This window comes from Rhipicephalus sanguineus, chromosome 1 (assembly GCF_013339695.2).
Source record: "Rhipicephalus sanguineus isolate Rsan-2018 chromosome 1, BIME_Rsan_1.4, whole genome shotgun sequence".
In the NCBI taxonomy this organism is placed as follows: domain Eukaryota; kingdom Metazoa; phylum Arthropoda; class Arachnida; order Ixodida; family Ixodidae; genus Rhipicephalus; species Rhipicephalus sanguineus.
The window spans coordinates 37,346,941-37,365,936 of NC_051176.1; the positions used below are offsets into that span (position 1 = coordinate 37,346,941).

General features: G+C 46.8%; 1 protein-coding gene across 1 annotated transcript in view; it reads left to right on the forward strand.

The window, feature by feature from the left end:
* LOC119381605 (WD repeat-containing protein 5) overlaps window positions 1-17,152 on the forward strand; it is a 133,869-nt gene extending 116,717 nt beyond the window's left edge. Inside the window, exons 12-15 of the mRNA XM_049412936.1 lie at window positions 14,789-14,822; window positions 16,572-16,646; window positions 16,844-16,931; window positions 16,986-17,152. Of these exons, the coding sequence (XP_049268893.1) occupies window positions 14,789-14,822; window positions 16,572-16,646; window positions 16,844-16,931; window positions 16,986-17,086 (298 nt within the window). The 3' untranslated portion in view covers window positions 17,087-17,152. The remainder of the gene's footprint in view (window positions 1-14,788; window positions 14,823-16,571; window positions 16,647-16,843; window positions 16,932-16,985) is intronic.
* Window positions 17,153-18,996: the final 1,844 nt, after the last annotated feature.

Sequence of the window (18,996 nt, forward strand, 5' to 3'; positions counted from 1 at the left end):
GAAACAGTAGAATAAACGTCAGTTCAAGGCACAAGCGTGAACCACGTAGAGGCTGTCGTTAGCGCGGGGATTGTTTTCAGCAGAAGGGAGCTGTTAGAAGCTCAGCAGAAAGATCCGTTTTGTCGAAAGGTGTTCGACGGGCTCCGGGAGCCGGGTGGCGAGGCCACCGCGCACACGGGGGCAGCTGGTATTGCTGTCGGTGCGGAGCGCTCGGCAACAGCTGGTAATGCTGTGAGCGCGCTGGATTCGTATCTGCTGGATTCTGACGGCGTCCTGCTGAGGTACATCCCATCCGACGATGACACAAGTGAGTCATTCAAGGTCGTTATACCGCGCAAGTTGAGAGGAGCACTGCTTCGCTACTTTCATGACTCGTGCATTGCTGGGCATGCGAGCGGCCCTAAGACTTATGCTAAGTTGTGTCGCCTCGCTACCTGGCCAGGCATGAAGCGGGATGTGATTCGTTACGCCCGTTCATGCCACGTGTGCCAAAGCGTCAAGCCCCGAGGCGGACGACCGCCCGGCCTCATGCAGCCGATCAACAGCCAGACTCCCTGGCAAATCGCGGCATGTGACGTAATGGGACCGTACCCCACAACTCCTAGCAGAAACAAATTCTTGCTGGTGGTCACGGATCACTTCACTAAGTGGGTAGAACTTTTCCCCCTTAGAAAGCTGACGGCTCGAGTGATCTTGGATAAGTTGATGGAGGTTTTCACCAGGTTTGGTTTCCCTGAGCAGTTGATAACAGACAACGCGTCTTATTTTACTGCGAAGGTGTTTGTTGACACGTGCGCCGCGCTTGGCATTAAGCACAAGAAAACAACCACCTACCATGCTCAGTCGAACCCCACGGAACGAGTTAATCGCAACATCAAGCACATGCTTGTCGCGTTCTCTGAAAGGCACAAGGACTGGGATACCTACCTTCCAGAGATCGGGTTTGCGTTGCGATCGACTGTGAACCGCTCGACTGGGTATGCGCCTTCTTTTCTAAACCTGGGAAGAGAACTGCCGAATCCGATGGAGACTGTACTCGCGGATCGCAGTGGAGTGCCAGTGGTGTCATCAGCACGAGCTGAATACGCAGCGCAGTTGCGCGAGAAGCTAGCGGAAGTTTTACGTAAAGCACGCAGTAATCTCGGCACTGCTAGGGCACAACAGAAGGCGCAGTACGACCGCTCGCATCGGAACGTACACTACGAAGTGGGCGATCTGGTTCTGCGACGCCATCATGTTCTTAGCGACGCTAGCAAACAGTTTGCAGCCTCGCTGGCACCGAAATGGTCCGGGCCGTACCGAGTGCGAGAGAAGGTTTCCTCGCTTGTTTATCGGCTCGCGAACATGAAAGGCAAACCGAGCGGCGGACCAGTGCACGTATGCGACTTGAGACGTTACGTGTCACGGGAGGAGCATGGGGACGACTATCAGTCCCCCTCCGAGCCGCAGCCGGCGGCTGAGAACGCTCGAAACCGAGTGAAGAGCCCTGAGCCGCGGTACTTCTTGCGAAACAGGCGGAGACAACTCTGCATGTTGGATAAGCAAAAGGGAAATAGGTGCCGCCGGGACGGCTCGGAGAGGAGACCGCCTCCTCACGGCGAGCCCACACTCACATTCAGTCGTTGTCGCAGCCCCACCACCACCGGCAAACATCGCCATGGACGCCTGACTGGAGGTCAACTGGTACATCCCACTGCCACTTCCACGCTACCCCATCGCCTCACCGCCCGGCCTCCACACAAGAGGCCCGAAGACCAATGCCAACCCAACTGGGAGAGCCAGCTGCCTGGGGGCCGCAGCCACCAGGACGTGCCAGGGTTGTGTGGACACCCCGATGGCCTATGCTCCCTCAAGGCCACGGCGCAGCACGCCGAAAACCCCGAGCCCCGCCAGACCGGAGGAGCCCGAACCATGCTGGAGAGGCCGCCTGGAATGAAACGCCTCGCTGACTCGCTCCTCTCAATCACCACCAACGACCAGAGAGGCGGGGCCCAAGGAGACGCGGTCCGGACCACGGGGCTGCAGGAGCAGGCCAGACCTACCGCAGCAGTGACGGCGGAGGCGACGACTGGGGAAGCCATGACGCAAGGTGGCACGGCAGCAAAGACCGCAACGAGGCCGGTGGTGGCTACTTCGGAGGCAGCGGCGACGCCAGTGGGGGCACCGGCGACACCCACGGCAGAGGGCCGACCGCAGGAGGGCACGGACCTGGACCGATCCGTCCTAGCCTTTCTCGATGAGGAATAACAAAATATTACCTCATGGTGCAGTCTCTGTCGTCCGAGGGCTTTCTTAAGGGGAAGAGGATGTGGGAGAGCACGCGCGCCCATTTCCTTTCCTTAAGGCAAGCGCGATCGGGAACTGACAGCGGGAGCGAAGGAACCACTAGGAGAGGAGCACAGTCGCCCTTTCCGGACAACCCCTTCTTTCCCGCTACTCCTCGCGCTAATCCTCGCATCCCGGCTCGCGGGAAAGGGAACTCGCCCTGCGAGGGAATCAACCCTCGCGGTGGGGAGGGACACGGGAGGTGAACAAAACTGCCGACCAGGCAGGGAGACGGTCTCTCGTGCCCTGCTGACCCGAAGAAGGAACATCTCACCGCCCCGAGACCCGCGAGCCGATCATCGACCGAAGGTGTAAGCCATACCCTTTGTTTTCTACGAGAGCGGACTATCCCTCTACGCGACATTTACGCGTTATTGCTAACGTAGCAATAAAGTGTTGTTTGTTGTGCTAGCCTGTTGCCTTATTCGCCCGAACCCGTCGTAGCTGCGATGACGCGCGCTACGGGAAGGGGACGTTGACACGGTACGACTATTTGCGGCTGGGACCGGAGCTAGGCTTCTGCACCAGCCGTACATAGAGCGGACTCCCTCAATGTCTAAGGGGGAAAAACTAATTTTTGTGCAAAAGAAGTTGTTTTGCAGCATTGCCACATAGTACCTTAAAATATACTGAGCTTAGTGGATTTTGGCTGACTCCTTCGGGACATTTCACATTGAAACTTAGTGTGCATTTATAATGTTGATTCAATCCAGTGCTCCTCTGCAAAGTCTTTTTTTTTCCGTGTGTGTGTGTGTGTGTGCGCGCGTGCGTGCACGCGTGCAGTTTTGTTCTTATACTGTCACACGTGGTGAAAGCTTGACTGTTGAAATGTTGCCTTTGGAAGTAAGCCTACATTCTTTTTGACATCTTCTGTAAACCCTCCGAATGCAGTCATTCAGCATCATGCCTCATGGTAGGGCTCTGCAGTGTGATGTGATAGAAACTCCCACTGCATGTACGGTGAATACGATCCAAGTTTGTCAACCTTTATGTAGAGTTTTACCTATTGCAAAGAATGGGAATGCAAGGTGGCGTCTACTATGTGTCTTTGTCCATGTATTCCTTAGCGCTGCCCCAAACAAGTTCGACGATGAACCAGCTCGCCCAAACCAAAGTTTTGCTAATGCAAGGATGCTTGCTGGGCCAGCTGGTGCAATAAAATTTCCACAATAGCTGCGTTCAGATAAATACGATGGAGGTCTCTAATGGGACACACGGCACTACTTGTTATCCATTTTCAGTTATGCTTCATTGAGTGATGAGTTGGCGATTCTATACCGACATTATTACACACCGCAATTTGAATGAGAACAGAGGAGAGGACACTTAACTAAGCTTTATTAGCAAAACCGCCAGAAATATATATGAATATGAAATGAGTAGAAACATGTACATGACACCACACAACCTGTCGCATCTCAGCCAAATACTCAATGTCATTTTTGATGCGGGTGATAATTGGCACGCTCGTAGGTCACCCAGCTGCTGTATTTTGTGAGCTTCTATGATTTAACGGGCCAGTTGCTCATGATGTTCAGAAACAGTTTTAAAAATTCAATTCACAACCGAAATCTGTCCAGTGAATGCCAAGGTGACCTTGAACGGCTGTGTGAACATGGTAAAAAAAAAAAAAACTAATTCGCTTGTCCACGTTCACGGATCTGCCCGTTTGGCCAACAGTCTTCTTCCCACAGATAAACAACCCCCACTGTGAATGCTACATTCTGCCTCTTATATGCAAATGTTCCTTCATGTGGCTTGGTCAAATTAATCCAACAGGCAGGCCAAGGAAAACGTAGGGGGCACTAATTGTTGTCTTTAACTGTAGTGTAGTAATTGTGACGTAAATTGAAATGCATTAGAGTGGATGAAATATCACCCTTTCCATCAGTGTGATACGAACCCACAACCTTCAAATTTGGTTGTGTCTAACAAAGAAACGAGACCCTCGAAAAAATTCCTCCTTCTTTCATTCATTCATGTGGCTTGAGCATTGATAGTTTCTTTGGAGCAGATAAAACAACCTTCACATCTACTTTATCCCCTATCTTCTTCAGTCTATTTGAAATTATTTCAGTATTCAGTTATGCTATACTAACATGCCCATTTAAGAAAGGGAAATTGATAACCACCCATTTGTAGCATGAAGCCACGAGGAAACCCACATGGACTTCTCAGAAAGAAAGCTTTTTAGTTGCCGAAAAATTTGTCCTGGTCCGGGGATTGAACCCGGGACCATCGCTTTTCTAGGGAAGTCACTGCACCAATTGAGCTAACCATGAAGCTAGCAATTCATTACACGAGGGCGAATTCAGCGACGTCTCGAAGTGCCAGGACACGGAATACTGCAGAATATGACGCTGCCAGGAAACGGCCATCACTGTATCTGCTATGATACCTGCACCGTTAATCTGTGATTGAACATGCTGTGTGATACAAAGTGGTCATCATCATCCTCTGCGGGTATTTTGTCTTGAGCGTGACATGCTGCTCATTTGGCTGTTTTGTCCTGCCACCTGCGTCTGTGGAGTAAGCGTAGTGTACCGCCTATAGAAGCACTACTGATGGCCACCTAGCGGGCACAGTCGACAGTACGCATGGGAAGCAGAGCAGCCAATAACGCCTTGCATAGCAAAGCTATGCAAAGTGTTATCGGCTGCTCTGCTTTGAGGATGTGGGTGTAGTTGGCGGCTGCGGTTTCCCCTTCGTTCGAGTGCCAGACAACTAATTCTGCGCTGGCAGCTGCAGAAAAGGCGCTGGCCTCTACGAAAGTGGACTTGTACGTGGTGTTTGTCACAAACGAGCGCTTAACTAAGCGCGCATCACTGATTTCAAACGACAGCATGAAAACCCGGCGGCAACGGTTCACGCGCATCAAAAAAACAAGTATCAAAAGGTGCTGAAAGCGCGCCCCTTAACCTTTCCGCAGAAGACGCCGCCGAGACAACTTAACGCCTGCGCAAGATCGAGAGAATTCAAGAAATCAAAGCAGCGCCGTCCGATTCCACAGACGAATCTGTGAGAAGGATCTAGCCCTTTCCCTATCTTTCGCTGTGCTATGCACAGACGAATCATGCAGAAGCTTCGCAAACTCAGGCGCGAGCCAATATAAGTGTACAGCGACGAAGGTTCAGTCAGTGAGGAGTCAGTCAGCGAAGAAGTTTTGTTGCTCAAGTGATAGCGAGGTTCACTCGACCAGAGAAGACAAGTTGTTTGATGATGTAGTGCGGTCAGTTGGACTTCGAAGTATCAAAAGATGACGCCGTGGGAGCAGTGACAAGTTTTGAAGAGGGTCGCCGAGGAGACATGTGATGACCGACTGCGAAGGAGAACGAACCGTCAGCACTACTGTCTACGTGGAGTGAATCGTCAAGCCGGTGAATATATTTTGTTTTTGTTATCAACTCTTAGCTCTGACTCGGTCTTTGGACCACAACCGGTGTTCGCTAGCACACTAAAGGACCTATCCTTAAATTGTCCATGCTTTCGTGGTGCTTTCCAGGGGGCCGACATGTCAGCCCTTGGTATCTGCCCAGCGACATCCCGCTTAACGGGTTCAGTGACAGTGTTAATGGAATTCAGGACAACCAAGTCCGCATACACGCAAGGTGCGTCGTGCAGACCAGCGTAGTAACAAGGCCCAACTATGAGGTCCAGCTCATGGTGAACATCCGCTTTGTTTTGTTTCCAAATGCGACATCTCAATCACTTCTTGTTCTTCCTGAAGTCAACCATTGCTGTAATAATAAATACAGAACGTTTGAGCGAAGTGCCCTTGCACAGCGGTCGAACCGAACCAACACATGCTCTGGCTGCGATAAGTGTCAACATGATCGAGTGCATCTAACGAGCACCGATACGGCAGAACGAAGGCATGAGAACAAGAAGCGACGCATTAACTCGCACGATCACAAAGCGGCTCGCCTTTCCCAATGAACGGCGGCGATCCATTGCTTCCGTCGTTCTTGCTCGTGAGGCCTTGCAGTGAATGAGTACAGCTGTGTTGCGGGCGAGTGTTTGTGGGTGTTTGAGCACCTCACCCCACAGCAATTGTTATTCGACATCCCTTGAAGTTTCGGCCACCACGCATACGACGAACGTTGCTTATTTCACTACGGAAATGTGAACAACGCGGAAACACACGTATAACGACGTAGGTAACTGCTGTAGCCATCTGCTTACTTTACCGAGAGTAATGAGCAAGTTCACCACCTATGGCGCTTCCGTCCGCGCGCACTAGGCGTATACTCTCGTGTGTTGGCACATCAGTGACTGTGACAGGTGGCAATAATGCTTGTTTATTTTTCATCAATTAGGCTACTAAGTTCATAATACTATGGTTGTGCATAGTGCAGGATGTTAACGCCATAAATAGTTACATTTTAGAGGAAACTCAAAGAGAGCGGTGTCGTGTGTAGCATTCTGTTGGAGCGTGTGTCCCAGGGTCATTCCGTGTGCAAGCATATTAGCCGAAATTGTGATAATTCGCGAAATGAAGTTAGTGGAATTTTTGCTCTTTTTGACCGTAAATGCCTACAAGTTATTCACTTGGTTGCATGATTTAATATGTGACCTTCTCTATTTTATGTTTTTTGGTTGCTTTGAGAGTGAACTGTTGAATGTATTAATAGCCTTGGTATGTTCTTGTTGCCTGTTTTTTATTGGAGGAGTGGTGACTACTACAGCTGTAAGTTAAGTTTCATTGTGTCCCCTGTGCTTTGTCAGTAAGCTGTTGTCCTACTTGGTAGTGATATTTCAGAAGGCCTGTCACTGGTATTGTCACGTTGTCATGACTGTGAAGAAAGTAGGATGCAGTCTGTAAAGATGAAATGCTTTATTGGGTAAACTTCTACCCAGTAAAAGAAAGACCCAAAGTACAAGCAACACTCGCTATATGATAATAATGATAACGGTGAGCACGGACATTTGGTGCGACTACTCTGCTTGTCTATGAAATGCATCGGCTTTTATCGATTCCTTATCGAACCTTCTCGCGTTAGCTCTAGAATAAACTCAGTTACTCATGTCCTGCGTGTAATCTTGACAGAACAGTCTGAAACAATCGCAAAGTTTCCAAACATTGTGGCGCAGTCTGCGACGAGTGGTGGCTGCACGTTTTTGTGGGTGAAGCCCGATCACATGAAAATAAAAGAACTAAGTGTGCTTGACAGTATGAACAGATGCAAATAAGGCATGCTAAGCAATGAAACACACTATAAAAATCAAATTAGACACCTTGCAACTTCTGCTACACACGAGCATGCATATTATGCACCAAAACAAATTCCTGCATTTTAGGTGTGCTCTATTGCATCATATCACTGAAATAAGAACACAACACAGCACTCAAGGGAAATGGTGCCTATATCAGACACTGCTTGCATTGCGTCTCCTGAAATAGTCCCCTGCATGTGCATGAGCTGTGAGGCTAAATACAGCATTCAGGGTAGAAAACTTGTCAGCATCTCACCTATTCTCACTGTTTTGTCAGTAGGAGCTGGCTGCTGCAGAAGCAGTGCTGGGCAGTACCTTTAATACTCTTTGGGCATCTTGGATCTGCATCGCGATACGTCTCGCAAGATATGTATCATGTACCTTAAGATAAAAGGTACTGCGATAGCAACACCACAGTGCAAAACAATAAACGTTGGCTGAACTTAGCTTCTCAAGCTGATACGACTGCCACTAAGCTACCTGAATAAAACTAAAGGCAGTGTTATATATGTGTGACTTGTTGGTGGTGCCACCTAGCCTGTGATAACGAAATAGAGAGCAGTAGGGCAGAGGCGGGCCCAGTCAGTTCACCGCCCGCAAGCACAGCTGTGCATTTCGTTTCTTGCCAGGTATGCACCGAGAATTTAAAAGGCAGTGACATTTTTTAAATCTTTCTGCCAGAGTACTGCAGTGAGGGCAGACAATAAGGTCTGCACGTCCCTATTAGTGGAGCAGAGTCACGTGGTGGCGCTTGCACCATCTTCACAAAAACAAGTGCGCGAACATCTACGCTCAGACAACCATTTGTCTTCTCAATTTTTTTTTCTTGTTAGTTGTGTCAGTTCCATGATAACCTGCTCTTAGACACACTGTCCTGTGCCATGTACTTTAATGCGTGCTGCGTGTATCGCTCAAATTCTGATGCCACTACAGTGTAGTTATCGAAGTTTCTCTTGCGTGGTGCTTCGTTACGAAGTTTGAAGAATGCTAAACCATATTGAGGCTTTCACACATCAGTACTTTGAAAGATTTAGTGGGTGTAAGTTTGACTTACATGCAGTAAGATTGACTTATATGTAAAAAAAACATTCTGACAAGTATAGCACCACCGATACCGATGCTAGATTAATAGAACAAGCATTGACCTAACAGGAGATATCTTGGTGTACCGTAGCTTTTCTTCCTTTTTTTATATAAAAAAATAATCTTTATTCAAAACGTTCTTAAAATTTGATTGTTAGCAGAAGTGCTTTCTTAGCTGCCATCCTTTTACATCTCATGCATCTCTGTATTTTTTTTCTGGTCAGTTTACTGCAATATGTCTTTCATAATGTGCTGCCAAAATAAGCTGTCTGCTTTACTCTTACTTGTAAAATTTCAGATTCAGCGCTTTCACAAACATCAAAATTCAATTAAAGTGCCTTTTAGGCTGTATTTGTGGCTGATGTTGTACAGATGGCAGCTCTTTGTTCACATCAGCGCGATGTAACAGTCAAATTGTGTTTGAATTTTTGTTTTTGTGTCACCACTCCTTTAACTTACCTCAGCTTATGCTTTGCTGGGTCTCTAACATTGCCAATCGCGTCCAAGTAGTGGAACCTCAATCTAGGTATACTGCGCGGAAAAAGATCTGTGAAATCACAGTCTGTCGCATGCACCAGGACTAACTCCGAAATGTTCAAGAAAGTCTCGATTGAATTTCGTGTGCGCTCCTTTTGAGCCTTCCAGTTTGGCAGCATAGTACTTGTCTCATCGCCGTAATCTGTGAGTCGCGATGCGAATCATCCTGTCTGGCCTCTTGAACACGATCTTCAGTGGTGTTGCTGAGGGCCACTGTTGATCGCACTGTCGCTGAAGTTCGTACTCTTGTGCTTCGTAAGCGAGCTGCTCTTTGGGAGTCCTCCCATCACAACTCATACTCAACACTACCCAACTAGGTTCTTTACTCATCTTGATGCTATAGGTCCTTTAGGGAGCCACAGCATGGCCTTGATGAGACAAACCACTCTGCCTCTTTATTATAAAGGGCAGCATGTGTAAGCTATGCAGTACTGGGTGGATTTGGAACTTTCGTTTTGCTACACCAGATTTCAGCGCATGCCTCACTGGCTGTAAGAAACTAGGACATTCAAAATATTTAAAATATACGTCCAAGCACTGTAGGTGTCGTTTGGCTCAATTTATGTGTTCTTTCGCATTGGTTAATAGTACCAACCATAATAAATATTTATTTGGGGATGCAAGGAACAATTAACCAGTGGTCTGAACACTGGTGCATGAGAAAAGCAAAGTGAAAGTGAATGTGTATATTATAACGACTTGGCATCGACGAGAATGCGGAGCACCACAAAGAAATACACTAATGAACTTTTTAAAAGACTGCAGTGATTCCACTCCTGCGCCAACTGCGCCAAAATGCGCCAAATTGTATTTACTGCGCCAGCCTGATAATATCGACGAAAATTTCGCCAAACTGCGCCAAAGCCTCGGGTTTGGGGGCGTCTATCACCGGCAATCGCACGGCCGGCGCGTCAGAACATGTGCAGCTTGATCTCGGGGCTGCCAAAGTCGCAACCATGGACCAAGAATTATTCCGCTGAATAAACAGCGCTCGCGCGTGCGTCCCGAATAAGCCACGATGCCATGCACGGTGCCGACGCAGCTTCTGTTCTGCAAGTCGGCTCGACAGCAAAACGCGCTCTCCGCAGAGGCTCGTGACGTCTAGGCCTCTCGGTAGCGAAAAAGTGCGACGGCGATTCATCGGCGGACGTCGTCTGTTCTAGAAACGCTGCTGATAGCTCGTTTCAAGCGTCGCACGGCACGTAAGGAAAGCAATGTTCAGTAATAACTATATACATGTGTGCTGCTAAAATGTCTGTCACTTCTGTTTCCGGACATCGTGGAATGAAATCTGGGATCGCTAGCAGTATATATATGGAACAATATCGAATTTTCCTTGCTTCGCGTTTATGGAAGAGCACGCGAACGGTGGAAACGCGTTCACACTTTTCCTCAGATATACTTTATCCATGGATGTTCATTCGGAAGAGCTTTTTCATAATTGCTTATACCAGCACGTCCGAGTTTAATCACTCTGCGTAATACCCCCTAAAAGGCCCTGCCCTTTCGAGTTCACGTGCTAGGGTTCCAATTCGAATTTTTTGCTTGCTTTGTGAAAATGTCATCTCATTAATAAAAGCATATATCCTGGTCGGAGCAGCCGCAAATACGCAGCTGTCAGTAGCGGGCCCGCCGCTGACGGCCCACAGTGAAGCGGCTACCCCATGTTACACGTCCGCCCCTCGCTTTCGGGGGTCAATAGCTGACGGGTAAAAAAAACTCAGTTTCGCTTAAGGGCGAAGCAATGAATGCGCGATACCAACAAATTGTATGGTGGAGGACAGTTTGGTATGTAAGGCCAGGTTGTTAACGTTCAATACGCAATATGCTTTATCAAACACGAAAATTGACCGTCGGCGGCGTCAATCGATTGATGCAAAAATAATCATGTGATGGCGTCATCATTATGTCATAGATCGTCAAAACTTGTGACGTCATCATGGCGTCATATATCGCGATGTCACGTGATGACGCCATCACGTCATCGTCGCTTTACACTGCTTCCGTAATCGGTGCGCCGATCATGGAGCTAGCGCAAAACCAGGTGAGGTGCAGAAAGCTTGCAGAGAAGGAGGGGGAGGATCAACCAGTCGATCGAGAAGAAAAAAGAACCTGGCTTTCGCCTAGGAGTTTTCTTTGGGGAATTCATTAGGGACAGTGTGGCTCTTTGGCATTGAGGCACTGCTGTACATCACGGCGTTTGTCTACAATGTCTGCTGATAACCACATAGATGTATTTAGAGTGTTATTTCATAAAGTGCAATTTTATTGATCTGGTATTCTGTTTATTTGCTAGTGTCGAAAATAATCGCCGAAGAGGTTAATTCAGAACACTCAACTGCATGAGCCCTTATTTTTTCATTAGCGAGTGAAGTATGGAGTTCTCCGGAGATGTTTTCCATGAGATTTGCAATGAATCGAAATATTTCTAGCCTTCATAAGAGCCCCATAGTAATATTCCGGTGCTTGAATGTTATTGCAATATGCTTCTATAGTACACTCCATGATGTAAAATTCGCTGCTCCAGAGTGCTCCCAGATGCAAAATGATCTGCTCCAAAGTGCTCCAACATGAAAATTTTGCTGCTCCAAAGTGCTCCAAAACGGAAATTTTGCTGCTCCAAAAATTGCTCCAAATCAGAAGTCCTCGGTAGCATCACTGAGACTGTTTATTTGGTCCAAGTTGTTTTTTGCTGCAGCCCGGCCATTCTCAAGACATATACAAGGTGACATTGCCCTCTTTTACCTTCCTCACAGAGAAAAGGGAGACAGGATGGAAAAGAAGGGGAAAGGGAGACGTAACTACATAATATCTAAATTTTGGTGAGATCAGTAGCTAAAGTCGGGACCGATCTGCCGTGCCGGCTGTGCTTGCAAGTGGAGAATCCAAACGGGCAGAGTCTCACAGATTGCGACGCATAAACTCACACTGTCGTTCCAATGACTGGTATCGGTGGAAAATATTCGCCTTGCAATGAGGAGGTCAGAAAGGTGGCGTTTCGACCTTTTGATAGTCTTAATGCTGAGAGGGTGCCGGATGTTCATTGCTCCCAATTTTAATCTTGTCAAATCTATAGATTAAGTTAAATTCGTGTTGATGCCGCTCTCTGTTGGTTCCAAAATTGTTATACAGAAGCTTAACCCTGATACCCTCAAAGCTCTGATCTGTCAATTTTATATGTTTAGAAAGCGGAAGGCCTGGCAGGGAATGCACATGTGACGAATGATTGCTGCACCTAATTCTAAATGGTTTGCATGTTTGGCCTATAGACTGGGTGCTGCATATCTCTTTTTCAAAGAGGTGCTATATGACATTTCTTGAGCCACATAGGGGGGAGCCTCTCATTCTGTGCTCGGAATTTGAGCCACTGTTGTTGTCTGCATGTGCTTGCATACCTTGCATCTTCCTTTTCCACACTGGCAACACCTGATGTGAGGCATTGTTCCTATTTTTGAATGTGTGTGATATTGCCATGTGCGTTTATTGCTTTACTTTGATGCCTTCATCTATCATCCACAAAAACTGTTAGCAACGCTCTGTGCAGACCGCGTTGCTATGTTTGGGAAGCTTCACGATTGTTTGAGATTATTCTGTTAAGATTACATGCAGGACGCAAATAGTCAAGTTTATTCGAGAGCTTGCGCTGGCACCAGCAATAACGCTAGAAGGTTCGATGATTCGATGACAGATGTATAGAAGCCGACGCGTTCCGCTGATCAGATTTATCGACGGCCGCCGACTGTCCTCGCTGCTATCAGTGTACAGCATGAATTGCTTGTACCTTGACTTTTAATTTTCCGGGTACAAGCTCACCCAATAAAGAATTGGGTATTTCTCAGTCTTGCTGCAGCCTTCTTCGCCGTCACAACCATGTGACAATATGATACCTGATACTTCTTGGCTGCCTGCCTTCTTGACCACCATGCAGAGTAGCAGTGGAAATTTAGGAGAGACGCTTGCTTTGTTTCCATATTGACTCATACCATCCCGCTGTGGCACATACACGTTTGGGTGTGAAGAAGAAAACATTTTTGCTGCTCTGGTTCTGGGGCAGACGATTCCTGGTTGTGTCTCTTGTTTTGCCCGCGACAATATGTTGAAATGTTTCTTTGAGGTTTTATTAATGTTTGGTAAGTTGCTTGTTGCTTAACACAAGATGTTTCTGGAGCTGCTGATCGGCATCGTTTTGATGACATAGTAGTATCTGGCCGCAGAGGGGTGCAGGTACTGCTTCATCTTCCTCATATCACCGTTTGGGATAGTGGGCATCTGGCTCATTCGGATGAAGAGCCATTGCATTATAGCTCACATGGAAAAGTTAGAAAAAACTAAGAGCGCACGGAAAACACGGACGACAAAGTCACACGTATGCACACTCGTAGGCGCTTATGTGTGACTTTTTGTCTTCCGTGTTTTCCGTGCGCTCTTAGTTTTTTCAAGATGGAATACCAACGTGCCCAAACTGCCGCATTGCTGAAAAGTTAGAATTATGGTCACTGAGGTGAATTAAAAAAAAATTTCCAAAACCGAACCACAATTGTGGTACCGATACTGGGGTAAACTACTATTTTCAAGTGTCAATGCTCGCAAACTCTTAAGTGTGTCAAGTACAAATCAAGCCAGTACAGAATTTGTTGAACCGGTTTTCTTGAAATCTAAGCAAAAATGAAATCTATCTCCCACCTCGGTCCAGAGGTGCCAGTGAAGTAATTGTAAAGTAATTGTGTAGTAGGCAAGAAGCCATGTCTGAATCTGTGCTGGCTCTCACTGAAGTCATTGTTTTCTACAAAGGCACCTGAGGGCTTAGAAACGAAGTTTTTTGTTTCTTTACAGGAGGTGCACAGTAGAGAGATTAGTTTGTAGTTGTCTGTGTTGTGCTTGTCTCTCTTTTTGTGGCTTGCAATTTCCAACCTTAGTTACAGTGAACAGTTATCCTGCAGGTCATTTAGTGACAAGAAGGAGAAACCTTGGTTATATTATCAGGACTTGTAGGTCTGTAGGGTCCGAGCTTAATTCTGAAGATGCAATGGCAACAGCAGGGACAACCAGGACCGGCGCTTGTCTCTGTATCCCTGCTTAAGAGCTACTCCAACCTGTATCCGAGCTTATATCCATGTCTGTATTGTTTCATTCACGAACAACTATTATTGGCAGAATGATTTCCTTTTGTAACAAAAGTGAAACATTACAAAACAGCAGAATGAGAAGGCTTGGCATGAATGACATTAATATGACATTATTTACTACTATGGGTGCGAGGATGCCCATTGAGTTTGGCACTTCGATCAGGCTTGAATTCTCAAACTGTGCCACAATATATTAGTGATGACACAAGCAGCTATGGCGCCGTCATGGGATGGGGCCACGGCAGATACATTTTGGTAACGTGAAATCTGGAGATCCTCCGTCTGCCTTGTAATGAAATTATTGTTTTCACTTTTCAAATCCCGAGTTACATGCAAAAAATACGCAATGCATCACTGTTACCAAGCGCTTGGTGTGCCCTTTTTGAGAAAGGGCAAGTGCTAACTTAAAGGGCATTTCAGCTTGGGTTCAATAATGATTTATGTGTATACCCAGCACTTTAGCATTGATGGCTGAAATAACATTTTTCGTTTCTTCGTTTCAGCACATTGAAGTTATGGGACTACAGCAAAGGAAAGGTGGGTTGCTGCAAATGCTTTCTCAACATTATAACAATGGCTCGGCTCAGCATTCAGTCCCTTTTGTAGCTGGCAAAAACATTACACAGCTAAATCAGCTGTTTTGGCTCTGCCACCTTTAGTAATATTTATCTATGGGAGGGTTCCTTGGAAAACTTGAGTGGGTAACTGCAGATCTCCTGCAAGGTTACTGAGAGATTATAGAGTATGACAGCGCACACCGGGTGAAAGGACGACAAAAAGACATGCACGTGTCTTTCTTTCACCCAGTGTGCGTTGCTCAACCAACTAGCCCACCATTTGACTAAGAGGTGTTATTTGGGGCCTCCGGTGACAGTTGATGTTGCTTGTTAGAGTGCAAAATTGAGAAGAAACGAATACAGGACAAAAAGGAGTCTTATCCTGTATTTGTTTCTGCGCTCTGTATTCCGCTTAGCGATGACCAACCAGTGCACCCAATACCCTATCCCTTCTGAATTAGCGCTTCTTTGCACTTAATCTGGAATGTCTATATGTGAAAGGTGCCACCTCTGGGCAACAATAAAGTTGTTCTGCAGATAGATAAAAAAACTTTATTTAGGTCCTGAAGGAATCCACCCCCGTTTTATAGAGGGAGGATCGCTGGCCGCTCCCACGTAGGGACGGGGAGGCCGAGCGTCACCGCCGCGTCGTGGGCCTTCTGGACAGCCTGGAGTTGTAGTAGGACCGGGCTCTTTATCATAGAATAAAATTGTTCTTCAGAGAATTCTTGATGCCTTCCCTGTAAAGAGGGGCACCTCCAGAGCATATGTCTAAAATCACTGCAATCTTGACAGTCCGGACAAAGTGCTGAAATGCCGGAGTAATGACTAGCAGTGTTTTTTTTTTTAACATATTCTGAAAATCAAGGCTCCTGTGAACATGTGAGCAGGAAATGAACAATTTCATGTCAGCAAAAAAATTGCTTTCCTTGGCAAACTACACTGCCACCAGAAGGGGTGGCTCATCGAAAAAATCCTCTTTAATACCTCTTTTCTTTGTATTAAGCACTTTGTTATAACCACAACCTACTGTACTCCTGACCTGCCCAGTGAGCAGAACACAAGCACGCGTATGTTGGCTCTTCTTTCTGTCACTAGGGGCCTTTTCGCCACAACTTTGGCGCTACTAGTCACCCGAGCCACGCAGCACCTCTGCGGTAACCTGCTTGCACTGAGTCTTTCGATACATTCGAAGTCTCGTCTTTCAAGACGTATCGCAATACAGATACAAGATATCCACAGTGTATCTAAGATAGTATCTAAGATACATGTATCTTCGATACTGCCCGGCACTGGCTGTAGAAGTTTTCTTTATAAAGAAGAATGGGTCACTGTGTGTAAGCGGGGCTTCGATAAGATTGCATTTTTCGGAATGTGATGTATCTGTATTGGTGTATGTTTTCACAAGAAATGGTTGTTATTAGTGCTTGTCCTCGTAGGCGTGCACAAGGTTCCCTTTCAGGGGGGGCGAAGGTATGTCGCAGCGCCCCCCCCCCCCCTGCGCACACCTATGCTTGTCCTTGTCTTTTGTGTCCTTCTTTATTTTGGCTAATTTCATTTTATATTGCACGAGCAACTAACCCAACAGTCTGTCCTACTGCAGGCTTGTGAGTTTTCACTAACCCATCTCACCCAACAGTCATCAGCATCAGTGATGGCTGTTGAAAACCTTGATTGTAAGATGCGTGTATTTAGCCTTAGCTGAAACAAACTTTTTTTTTTTTGGCAGTGTCTCAAGACATACACAGGACACAGGAATGAAAAGTATTGCATATTTGCGAACTTTTCTGTCACTGGTGGCAAGGTGAGAGCTTTTCTTTTGTTTGTGATTTACGAAAAATGGAGAAATGTATGTGGCAAATTGTGAACAAACTTGAATGAAATTGTGATATTGTGTCAATGTCTATATTGGATGAATGTTTATTTGCATAGAGAACAAAAGCAGGACATGTGTGGAAGCAGCTCATGTATGTTGTTCAAAGCTGTGTCATTTTTGCGCAGTGGATTGTGTCCGGATCAGAGGACAACTGTGTGTACATCTGGAACCTGCAGACCAAGGAAGTAATGCAAAAGCTGCAAGGCCATACAGGTGGGTATGTCATTTTAATCGTACAACATCTTCACGGGCCTTATTTGCGTGCAGATGTGGTCCTGTGTACGGCATGCCATCCCACGGAGAACATCATTGCTTCAGCCGCCCTGGAAAATGACAAGACCATAAAATTGTGGCGAAGTGACACATAAGGGTCATATTGAAGTTTTTACTTGACGCGCTGCAGTGCCATTTCTCACATGGCCGTTTCATCCCTGTATAAAACTGAGTACCATTAAAGTTTGGTGGCACTTTGCCAAAGTAAAGCTGTATACGTTATTTCCCAGTTTTGTGATCTTTTGCATTAGAGGGTGTGTTCAGAATCGAGCACTGCACAGACCGCAATTCTCAACCTGGGCTCTACGCTTGTCATTGTTCACCCAATACCAAGGAAAATTTCCACCTAACTCTCCTCGCCTAGCTTGGCCTAATCACATATCACGTGCCATGGAGAGCCAGGTGCTTTTTTGGCACATGAATCACCAAGTGATTTAAAGGGGCCCTCTAGCACTTTTCAGGCTCCCATTTTTTATTTGTAGATTTCGTAAACTGAAGGATGGTGAGATAAATGCAACGGGAATGGCACGCAGTTTGAAATTAATTCAGGATAGAAAAAAATGCATGCCTTCAATTGGTTTTACGCAGTCCCCACTTGCCTTCTGACGTATACATATATATAATAAAGCGCTGCCGAGGCAGAGCTTCAAGTGCCTACTTCATAGAGTTAGTACAGACTCTAGAGAAAAAGCTCCCCGTAGGGCCCATGCATTAGAATCTCCGACCACAAGGGCGTAGTCAAGGAGGTTAAAATAAAATTTGCTGCAGTGGAGGAGGTGCCCTTCAGCTGAAGCCGCGCGCCGCCATCTTGCCGTAGGCAGAAAGCGCGCCTTCCGCAATGCGCGCTGCAGTGGCTGCATAGATGTTCTCTGGCGTGGTGGCGTCCGGACGTTGTTGGGTACATCGTGCGTTGCGTACGGCTACATAAATTGAGCGAAAAGGTACTCTGTGATGAAGTTTCACTTGTAAGCAGAACATTTCGAGCTTGATGAAAACTTCTCTATACGCCGAAACACATGCTGACAGTTCGCAATCTGTCTAATTTCACACGAGGAGGTCCGGAAGCATAACATTAACGGCATCAGGTGAGCTGCACGACAACCCGTCACCTGCATCAACCAGGAGAGCTGTCGCAAGGTGTCGGACAGAAAAAATAACGCTCAATGACGAATGCTGCTCCATTTCTTTAGAGATTTTACTCCTCAAAGGAGTGCAGGAATGCAGCTAAATTCACCGCGGTCTATTTGGATTTATCTTATGTGAATAAGACCGTAATACCAACGGGTCTGCAAAAACTAGGATGCATCAGGCTTCCTCAAACACTGAGTCTGCCATGCGCACGAAAAAATTCGCGAACGCGTCATGAGAAACGGAAAGGAACGATCATAGAGTTTCATACAATATCCTAGAGAGGAAACTGGCGCTGCGATCGTTCAACCACCATGGGAATGATGGGAAGTACAGGCTTCGGATTGGATAGCGTTAGCTAGCGAACTGTCTACGGATCTTTTTCTACAGTTTCAGTTTCGTTCTTCGCGAGCCGTGGGTAGTGGGGTGCGTTTCAAAGCACTCAAGCAGCGCCTTTGTTGTTCAAAAAGGCTGAAGACCGCTAGATCTCTTGGTTTGCTGCGACGCTGCAGCTTTACAGGTTGTATTTGACAGTTTTAGCAAAGCGTCGTGCACTCACCGCTGCGCACAGATGTAGCGTCCCATGTCAGTGCAGCAGTGCAGCAGATTGCATCGCGTTCACGTTTGTTTGATATGCGCGTCTTACCAAAACTCGTTCAAATCAGCTGCAAAACGACGGCGAAGCTAGGTAGACGCACCGTCGCGTTCCTCTGACTTGACTTCACAACAAAACGAAAGATGCGTTGGAGGCAGACCACTTGAACAGACGCACCTGGCATCGCAGCAAACGGTACGTTAAGTGTTTCTCACTCAATACAGTACTGTTATTTCCATAAATAGATAATGCGTACTTTCGAGGGAAAAGCAAGCGTGTTTC